General features: G+C 44.3%; 1 protein-coding gene across 1 annotated transcript in view; it reads left to right on the forward strand.

Moving 5' to 3' along the window:
- The first annotated feature begins 1,909 nt into the window (after positions 1–1,909).
- LOC121843888 (GTP-binding protein Rheb-like) overlaps positions 1,910–10,619 on the forward strand; it is a 42,428-nt gene continuing 33,718 nt past the window's right edge. Inside the window, exons 1-2 of the mRNA XM_042313755.1 lie at positions 1,910–2,164; positions 7,669–7,740. Coding sequence (XP_042169689.1) covers positions 2,113–2,164; positions 7,669–7,740 — 124 coding nt within the window. The 5' untranslated portion in view covers positions 1,910–2,112. The remainder of the gene's footprint in view (positions 2,165–7,668; positions 7,741–10,619) is intronic.

Genomic DNA, 10,619 nt, shown 5'->3' on the forward strand with positions numbered 1-10,619 from the left:
CAGTAAGCCAGCTGAGGAACACCGCAGTTGATGTTTTACAGTAAGCCAGCTGAGGAACACCGCAGTTGATGTTTTACAGTAAGCCAGCTGAGGAACACCACAGTTGATGTTTTACAGTAAGCCAGCTGAGGAACACCGCAGTTGATGTTTTACAGTAAGCCATCTGAGGAACACAGCAGTTGATGTTTTACAGTAAGCCAGCTGAGGAACACAGCAGTTGATGTTTTACAGTAAGCCATCTGAGGAACACAGCAGTTGATGTTTTAAAGTAAGCCAGCTGAGGAACACAGCAGTTGATGTTTTACAGTAAGCCAGCTGAGGAACACTGCAGTTGATGTTTTACAGTAAGCCAGCTGAGGAACACCGCAGTTGATGTTTTACAGTAAGCCATCTGAGGAACACAGCAGTTGATGTTTTACAGTAAGCCAGCTGAGGAACACAGCAGTTGATGTTTTACAGTAAGCCAGCTGAGGAACACAGCAGTTGATGTTTTACAGTAAGCCATCTGAGGAACACAGCAGTTGATGTTTTACAGTAAGCCAGCTGAGGAACACAGCAGTTGATGTTTTACAGTAAGCCAGCTGAGGAACACAGCAGTTGATGTTTTACAGTAAGCCATCTGAGGAACACAGCAGTTGATGTTTTACAGTAAGCCAGCTGAGGAACACAGCAGTTGATGTTTTACAGTAAGCCATCTGAGGAACACAGCAGTTGATGTTTTACAGTAAGCCATCTGAGGAACACAGCAGTTGATGTTTTACAGTAAGCCAGCTGAGGAACACAGCAGTTGATGTTTTACAGTAAGCCAGCTGAGGAACACAGCAGTTGATGTTTTACAGTAAGCCAGCTGAGGAACACAGCAGTTGATGTTTTACTGTAGTTTTTTCTTTTTTTGTTGTTTTATTTTTCTTTGATTCAAAGAAACCTACGTTGTGATTTTATTGTATTTCATCAATAAATGTCATATTGTGTTCAATGATTCCACTGTGTCTGTAGTATTCTCTCTACTAGTCCTTTTACAGTAATGTATTTACATGTAGTACCATAATGAAACATGTATCACATATTTTTGCACTACAATATTTAATGATTGTACAAACAACTACACAGTGAAACTATCAGTATCTTGTGTGTGGGTGATCTAAATGAATGTTCCTATGGTATTTCATGATAAATTAGTTTTTTGAACCGATGATTCTGCAAGTGCAAGGTTTCTTTAAAGATATGAATGCACAATGCTATGTTTTGAACAGTGGACAGCCTGTGTTACAAGTGATGACCGTTTTGAATTTTGTGTCTAGAGTTCTGAAAAAGGAGGTTCTGAAATTAGTGCCAAAGTGATTGTAAAAAACTATGATCACCATGGTTTATATTCATATCTGGTAGTCTATTCTTCTATAATAATCCAATTACAATTTAAGGAAAGTGTATTTCACAAAGTCACATCAATATATTCTCATTACATTAATCTTCACTAAAATCTAGTGCTTAGATCGTTGGACCTGTAACCGAAAGGTTGTTAGATCGAATCCCTGAGCTGACAAATTAAAAATCTGTCGTTCTGCCCCTGAACAAGGCAGTTAATCCCACTGTTCCTAGGCCGTCATTGTAAATAACTGACTTGCCTCGTAAAATAATGACATCAATATTTACTAGGGTACTACTCTACATTTTACTAGACCTAATTTCAGCAGTACAGTAATGGAGTCTTGGAATGATTCATTATCCCACTCTATTACAGACACACCGGACAATTAATGAAAATGGAATCTCAGATAGACTGACAGCATTGTTGATCCAATCACTGTTACGCGTGAGACATAAAGCCCGCCTTTATTCTGTACACAACCAATCAGCATCGGGCATTGATGGCTAATTCATGAGATCACAAAGGGGAGTGACGCAGATATTATAGACGCCCCACATTTCTATTAAATCTACAGGAATTCAAATGTCTACTCTGTAAATGTCTAATTTCTTATTTTACGAGAATAAATAGTGATTTATAAAAGAGACACAGATTAATTTCGTCGCACTGCTCTGCTAACGCCGTTCATGTTGGAGGTTGCTGCTGTCCACCGTGAAGATTAGATGGGATAGCCAACACGAGATATGCCGCAGCCCAAATCACGAAAAATCGCCATTCTCGGGTACAGATCCGTAGGTGAGTTCCATTTAGCTGTCGATCATTACAAAAAAGAGACTAAATGCGTGTTTTAGCCGTTCTTTAGCTGTAGGTAGAGACTGCGCGCGTGTCACAGATTACTCTCTCTTTATAATAGAGTTCAATTATAGGGAGTATAATCTGTCACGAAACATCTCGTTTGAAGAAATGAGAGAGTGCCACACCAGTTGAGACAGTGGCCTAGTAGTCACGGCCCAACTCGATATTGACTAGATATGACTCCTTGTGGATCGTCTTGGAAGTGTTTTAGTATGGATGTTGCCCAATTCATGAAACACTTTTATTTTAGAATGTGCTTTGTTCAGTTGGCCTGGCATATAGGGTTGGCTACTGTAGCTGACAGGCCTACTACTGTAAAGACTACTGTAGCTGACAGGCCAACTACTGTAAAGACTACTGTAGCTGACAGGCCAACTACTGTATAGACTACTGTAGCTGACAGGCCAACTACTGTAAAGACTACTGTAGCTGACAGGCCAACTACTGTATAGACTACTGTAGCTGACAGGCCAACTACTGTATAGACTACTGTAGCTGACAGGCCAACTACTGTATAGACTACTGTAGCTGACAGGCCAACTACTGTAAAGACTACTGTAGCTGACAGGCCAACTACTGTATAGACTAATGTAGCTGACAGGCCAACTACTGTATAGACTAATGTAGCTGACAGGCCTACTACTGTAAAGACTACTGTAGCTGACAGGCCAACTACTGTATAGACTACTGTAGCTGACAGGCCAACTACTGTATAGACTACTGTAGCTGACAGGCCAACTACTGTATAGACTACTGTAGCTGACAGGCCAACTACTGTAAAGACTACTGTAGCTGACAGGCCAACTACTGTATAGACTACTGTAGCTGACAGGCCAACTACTGTATAGACTACTGTAGCTGACAGGCCAACTACTGTATAGACTACTGTAGCTGACAGGCCAACTACTGTATAGACTACTGTAGCTGACAGGCCAACTACTGTATAGACTACTGTAGCTGACAGGCCAACTACTGTATAGACTACTGTAGCTGACAGGCCAACTACTGTAAAGACTACTGTAGCTGACAGGCCAACTACTGTATAGACTACTGTAGCTGACAGGCCAACTACTGTATAGACTACTGTAGCTGACAGGCCAACTACTGTATAGACTACTGTAGCTGACAGGCCAACTACTGTATAGACTACTGTAGCTGACAGGCCAACTACTGTAAAGACTACTGTAGCTGACAGGCCAACTACTGTATAGACTACTGTAGCTGACAGGCCAACTACTGTATAGACTACTGTAGCTGACAGGCCAACTACTGTATAGACTACTGTAGCTGACAGGCCAACTACTGTATAGACTACTGTAGCTGACAGGCCAACTACTGTATAGACTACTGTAGCTGACAGGCCAACTACTGTAAAGACTACTGTAGCTGACAGGCCAACTACTGTATAGACTACTGTAGCTGACAGGCCAACTACTGTATAGACTACTGTAGCTGACAGGCCAACTACTGTATAGACTACTGTAGCTGACAGGCCAACTACTGTAAAGACTACTGTAGCTGACAGGCCAACTACTGTATAGACTAATGTAGCTGACAGGCCAACTACTGTACAGACTACTGTAGCTGACAGGCCTGCTACTGTAAAGACTACTGTAGCTGACAGGCCTGCTACTGTATAGACTAATGTGGCTGACAGGCCTGCTACTGTATAGACTACTGTAGCTGACAGGCCAACTACTGTATAGACTACTGTAGCTGACAGGCCAACTACTGTATAGACTACTGTAGCTGACAGGCCAACTACTGTATAGACTACTGTAGCTGACAGGCCAACTACTGTAAAGACTACTGTAGCTGACAGGCCAACTACTGTATAGACTAATGTAGCTGACAGGCCAACTACTGTACAGACTACTGTAGCTGACAGGCATGCTACTGTAAAGACTACTGTAGCTGACAGGCCTGCTACTGTATAGACTAATGTGGCTGACAGGCCTGCTACTGTATAGACTAATGTAGCTGACAGGCCTGCTACTGTAAAGACTACTGTAGCTGACAGGCCTGCTACTGTATAGACTAATGTAGCTGACAGGCCTGCTACTGTAAAGACTACTGTAGCTGAAAGGCCTGCTACTGTACAGACTACTGTAGCTGACAGGCCAACTACTGTATAGACTACTGTAGCTGACAGGCCAACTACTGTATAGACTACTGTAGCTGACAGGCCAACTACTGTATAGACTACTGTAGCTGACAGGCCAACTACTGTAAAGACTACTGTAGCTGACAGGCCAACTACTGTATAGACTACTGTAGCTGACAGGCCAACTACTGTATAGACTACTGTAGCTGACAGGCCAACTACTGTATAGACTACTGTAGCTGACAGGCCAACTACTGTATAGACTACTGTAGCTGACAGGCCAACTACTGTAAAGACTACTGTAGCTGACAGGCCAACTACTGTATAGACTACTGTAGCTGACAGGCCAACTACTGTATAGACTACTGTAGCTGACAGGCCAACTACTGTATAGACTACTGTAGCTGACAGGCCAACTACTGTATAGACTACTGTAGCTGACAGGCCAACTACTGTATAGACTACTGTAGCTGACAGGCCAACTACTGTAAAGACTACTGTAGCTGACAGGCCAACTACTGTATAGACTACTGTAGCTGACAGGCCAACTACTGTATAGACTACTGTAGCTGACAGGCCAACTACTGTATAGACTACTGTAGCTGACAGGCCAACTACTGTAAAGACTACTGTAGCTGACAGGCCAACTACTGTATAGACTAATGTAGCTGACAGGCCAACTACTGTACAGACTACTGTAGCTGACAGGCCTGCTACTGTAAAGACTACTGTAGCTGACAGGCCTGCTACTGTATAGACTAATGTGGCTGACAGGCCTGCTACTGTATAGACTACTGTAGCTGACAGGCCAACTACTGTATAGACTACTGTAGCTGACAGGCCAACTACTGTATAGACTACTGTAGCTGACAGGCCAACTACTGTATAGACTACTGTAGCTGACAGGCCAACTACTGTAAAGACTACTGTAGCTGACAGGCCAACTACTGTATAGACTAATGTAGCTGACAGGCCAACTACTGTACAGACTACTGTAGCTGACAGGCATGCTACTGTAAAGACTACTGTAGCTGACAGGCCTGCTACTGTATAGACTAATATGGCTGACAGGCCTGCTACTGTATAGACTAATGTAGCTGACAGGCCTGCTACTGTAAAGACTACTGTAGCTGACAGGCCTGCTACTGTATAGACTAATGTAGCTGACAGGCCTGCTACTGTAAAGACTACTGTAGCTGAAAGGCCTGCTACTGTACAGACTACTGTAGCTGACAGGCCAACTACTGTATAGACTACTGTAGCTGACAGGCCAACTACTGTATAGACTACTGTAGCTGACAGGCCAACTACTGTATAGACTACTGTAGCTGACAGGCCAACTACTGTAAAGACTACTGTAGCTGACAGGCCAACTACTGTATAGACTACTGTAGCTGACAGGCCAACTACTGTATAGACTACTGTAGCTGACAGGCCAACTACTGTATAGACTACTGTAGCTGACAGGCCAACTACTGTATAGACTACTGTAGCTGACAGGCCAACTACTGTAAAGACTACTGTAGCTGACAGGCCAACTACTGTATAGACTACTGTAGCTGACAGGCCAACTACTGTATAGACTACTGTAGCTGACAGGCCAACTACTGTATAGACTACTGTAGCTGACAGGCCAACTACTGTATAGACTACTGTAGCTGACAGGCCAACTACTGTATAGACTACTGTAGCTGACAGGCCAACTACTGTAAAGACTACTGTAGCTGACAGGCCAACTACTGTATAGACTACTGTAGCTGACAGGCCAACTACTGTATAGACTACTGTAGCTGACAGGCCAACTACTGTATAGACTACTGTAGCTGACAGGCCAACTACTGTAAAGACTACTGTAGCTGACAGGCCAACTACTGTATAGACTAATGTAGCTGACAGGCCAACTACTGTACAGACTACTGTAGCTGACAGGCCTGCTACTGTAAAGACTACTGTAGCTGACAGGCCTGCTACTGTATAGACTAATGTGGCTGACAGGCCTGCTACTGTATAGACTACTGTAGCTGACAGGCCAACTACTGTATAGACTACTGTAGCTGACAGGCCAACTACTGTATAGACTACTGTAGCTGACAGGCCAACTACTGTATAGACTACTGTAGCTGACAGGCCAACTACTGTAAAGACTACTGTAGCTGACAGGCCAACTACTGTATAGACTAATGTAGCTGACAGGCCAACTACTGTACAGACTACTGTAGCTGACAGGCATGCTACTGTAAAGACTACTGTAGCTGACAGGCCTGCTACTGTATAGACTAATGTGGCTGACAGGCCTGCTACTGTATAGACTAATGTAGCTGACAGGCCTGCTACTGTAAAGACTACTGTAGCTGACAGGCCTGCTACTGTATAGACTAATGTAGCTGACAGGCCTGCTACTGTAAAGACTACTGTAGCTGAAAGGCCTGCTACTGTACAGACTACTGTAGCTGACAGGCCAGCTACTGCAAAGACTACTGTAGCTGACAGGCCAACTACTGTATAGACTACTGTAGCTGACAGGCCTGCTACTGTAAAGACTACTGTAGCTGACAGGCCTGCTACTGTAAAGACTACTGTAGCTGACAGGCCTGCTACTGTAAAGACTACTGTAGCTGACAGGCCTGCTACTGTAAAGACTAATGTAGCTGACAGGCCTGCTACTGTAAAGACTACTGTGGCTGACAGGCCAACTACTGTATAAACTACTGTAGCTGACAGGCCAGCTACTGTAAAGACTACTGTAGCTGACAGGCCAACTACTGTAAAGACTACTGTAGCTGACAGGCCAACTACTGTATAGACTAATGTAGCTGACAGGCCAACTACTGTACAGACTACTGTAGCTGACAGGCCAACTACTGTATAGACTAATGTAGCTGACAGGCCAACTACTGTACAGACTACTGTAGCTGACAGGCCTGCTACTGTATAGACTAATGTAGCTGACAGGCCTGCTACTGTAAAGACTACTGTAGCTGACAGGCCTGCTACTGTATAGACTAATGTAGCTGACAGGCCTGCTACTGTAAAGACTACTGTAGCTGAAAGGCCTGCTACTGTACAGACTACTGTAGCTGACAGGCCAACTACTGCAAAGACTACTGTAGCTGACAGGCCTGCTACTGTAAAGACTACTGTGTACTACTGTATACTACTGTATACTACTGTGTACTACTGTATACTACTGTATACTACTGTTTACTACTGTATACTACTACTCAACACAGAATAGAAGACTACTAACCATATGTACTGTATGAGAGAGAGAGAAATAATTACATGTATATTTTCTCCAAAAAAACGATAAATGACATCCTCTGTGTTTTTTTTCCTGTAGGAAAGTCCTCGCTAACGATTCAGTTTGTGGAAGGCCAGTTTGTGGACTCCTATGATCCAACGATAGAAAACAGTAAGTGTCTTTAGAAAGCCATGCCAGATACACACAGGAATACCCCCAGCTCTGAGACTCTGCTGTGAATCTGGTGGAACTCTGTAGTAGTAACACAGAGTCAATTATTTATTCAAATATGATCGTTTGGGATTTTTACCTTGCTCCCTTGAAGTGTTTCAGCTCGATCTGGTACAACTTGTGACACACACACACACATTTTAAATACTTTATTTTCGATCCACCAATCAAATTGAACAAAACAAAAGGATCCAAACGTTTCAAAGATCCCTGTATGCATGGGTACAGAAAGCACCTCCTTCTCCAGACTGCAGGCTGTCCCAGCTAACCACGAGAGGCTGGCAAAAGGCCTGTTCCGTGTAGCCGTCTAATGAGCAGCTCACTTCCACAATGAGCACCTCCTCCTGACCTCACCCCACATCAACAATATCTGGCGTATTTGGCACAAAGAAAAACACATCATCATCAACATCATCATCAACATAAAAACCAGCTTCACACGCGCACACACACACACACACGCGCACACACACACACGTTTGGTTTACTATTTTTTTGTGGTGACTAAACAATTGATTTCCATTATATATCTTATTTTCCCTAACCCCTGACCCCTAACCTTAATTCTAATGCTATCCCTAAACCTAACCCCTAACAGTGGGTTTTGACTAGAGGCGGGGCCGCCTTCTCTTGACAAAGCGCCAATGCTGACCCTAACCCTAACCCCTGACCCTGACCCTAACCCTAACCCTGACCCTGACCCTAACCCTGACCCCTAACCTTAATTCTAATGCTATCCCTAAACCTAACCCCTAACAGTGGGTTTTGACTAGAGGCGGGGCCGCCTTCTCTTGACAAAGCGCCAATGCTGACCCTGACCCTGACCCTAACCCTGACCCTAACCCTGACCCTAACCCTGACCCTAACCCTGACCCTGACCCTAACCCTGACCCTAACCCTAACCCTGACCCTAACCCTGACCCTAACCCTGACCCTAACCCTAAACCCTAACCCTGACCCTAACCCTAAACCCTGACCCTGACCCCTAACCCTGACCCTAACCCTAAACCCTGACCCTAACCCTGACCCTAACCCTAACCCTGACCCTAACCCTGACCCTAACCCTAACCCTGACCCTAACCCTGACCCTAACCCTAACCCTGACCCTAACCCTAACCCTGACCCTAACCCACTTAACTATGACATCTGCATAAAGTAGAGCAGAGCTCAAGTTTTTCAGCCGCTCCACTAACAGGTTTCTTGCCACTCACCTTCCCACAATCCCCCTCGTTGAATATGAATGTGTTGTGGGTGAAAACGCTACGTGGGGCTAAAATAGCCTTTTACCTTGTGGGGACTGGCGAAATGTCCCCACTTCCTTGTTTTACTCTCCTTATAAGGACTTCTGGGGCTGGATTCACAAAACCTTCTTTAAGAAGAAATTATTTCTTATTTTTTCCTCTTAACTATAGACTTATGACGAAAGTTAAGCAAAGTTGCTATTTCTCAATAAAGTTACTGGAAATGTTCTTTAGATTTTTTTTTCCCGAAGTTTCTTCCTAAGAAAAACGGAAAGAAGAAGAAATGGGATTCTTGAAAATAAAAATTTATTTTTGGAAATTTATTTATTTTAGGACAGCTCTGTAACCATGAAGAGTTTCTTACTATCAGATGTTTAAATACAGCAAGAAAACACGTTTTATAAACACGCATTATCTAGCTAGCTAGTAGTTCATAGTATATTACAATATGCTACAAGTGTTAAAGAGCTAGCTCCTAGCTCGTCAATTAGTTTTATAAACACGCATTATCTAGCTAGCTAGTAGTTCATAGTATATTACAATATGCTACAAGTGTTAAAGAGCTAGCTCCTAGCTCGTCAATTCGTTTTATAAACACGCATTATCTAGCTAGCTAGTAGTTCATAGTATATTACAATATGCTACAAGTGTTAAAGAGCTAGCTCCTAGCTCTCAATTTGCAAAGAAGAACTTGGCTAATGTTAACGTCGTTAGCTATGTTGACGGTACACGTTAGCTAGCGCACATTTTTTTTAAATGTTACTTTTATTTAACTTGGCTAGTCAGCTAAGAACACATTCTTATTTTCAATGACGGGCCTAGGAACAGTGGGGTTAACTGCATTGTTCACGGGTGGAACAACAGATGTTTACCTTTAGTCAGCTCGGGGTTTGCTCTTGCAACCTTTCGGTTACTAGTCCAACACTCCACTAGGCTACCTGCCGACCCTACACTCTAACCACTAGGCTACCTGCCGTCCCTACACTCTAAACCACTAGGCTACCTGCCGACCCTGCACTCTAACCACTAGGCTACTTGCCGACTCCTACGCTCTAACCACTAGGCTACCTGCCTGGGCCCTACGACTCTAACCACTAGGCTACCTGCCGGCCCTACGCTCTAACCACTAGGCTACTCTCCCGCCTCTACACTCTAACCACTAGGCTACCTGCCGCCCTTTACACTCTAACCACTAGGCTACCTGCCGGACCCTACGCTCTAACCACTAGGCTACCTGCCGACCTCTACGCTCTAACCACTAGGCTACCTGCCGACCCTACGCTCTAACCACTAGGCTACCTGCCGACCCTACGCTCTAACCACTCAGGCTACCTCCCGCCTCTACACTCTAACCACTAGGCTACCTGCCGCCTTACACTCTAACCACTAGGCTACCTGCCGCCCCTACACTCTAATCCACTAGGCTACCTGCCTCCCTACACTCTAACCACTAGGCTACCTGCCGACCCTACGCTCTAACCACTAGGCTACGTGCCGACTCCTACGCTCTAACCACTAGGCTACCTGCCACCCCTACACTCTAACCACTAGGCTACCTGCCGCCCTACGCTCTAACCA

Source organism: Oncorhynchus tshawytscha, unplaced genomic scaffold (genome assembly GCF_018296145.1).
Source record: "Oncorhynchus tshawytscha isolate Ot180627B unplaced genomic scaffold, Otsh_v2.0 Un_contig_13987_pilon_pilon, whole genome shotgun sequence".
Taxonomy (NCBI): domain Eukaryota; kingdom Metazoa; phylum Chordata; class Actinopteri; order Salmoniformes; family Salmonidae; genus Oncorhynchus; species Oncorhynchus tshawytscha.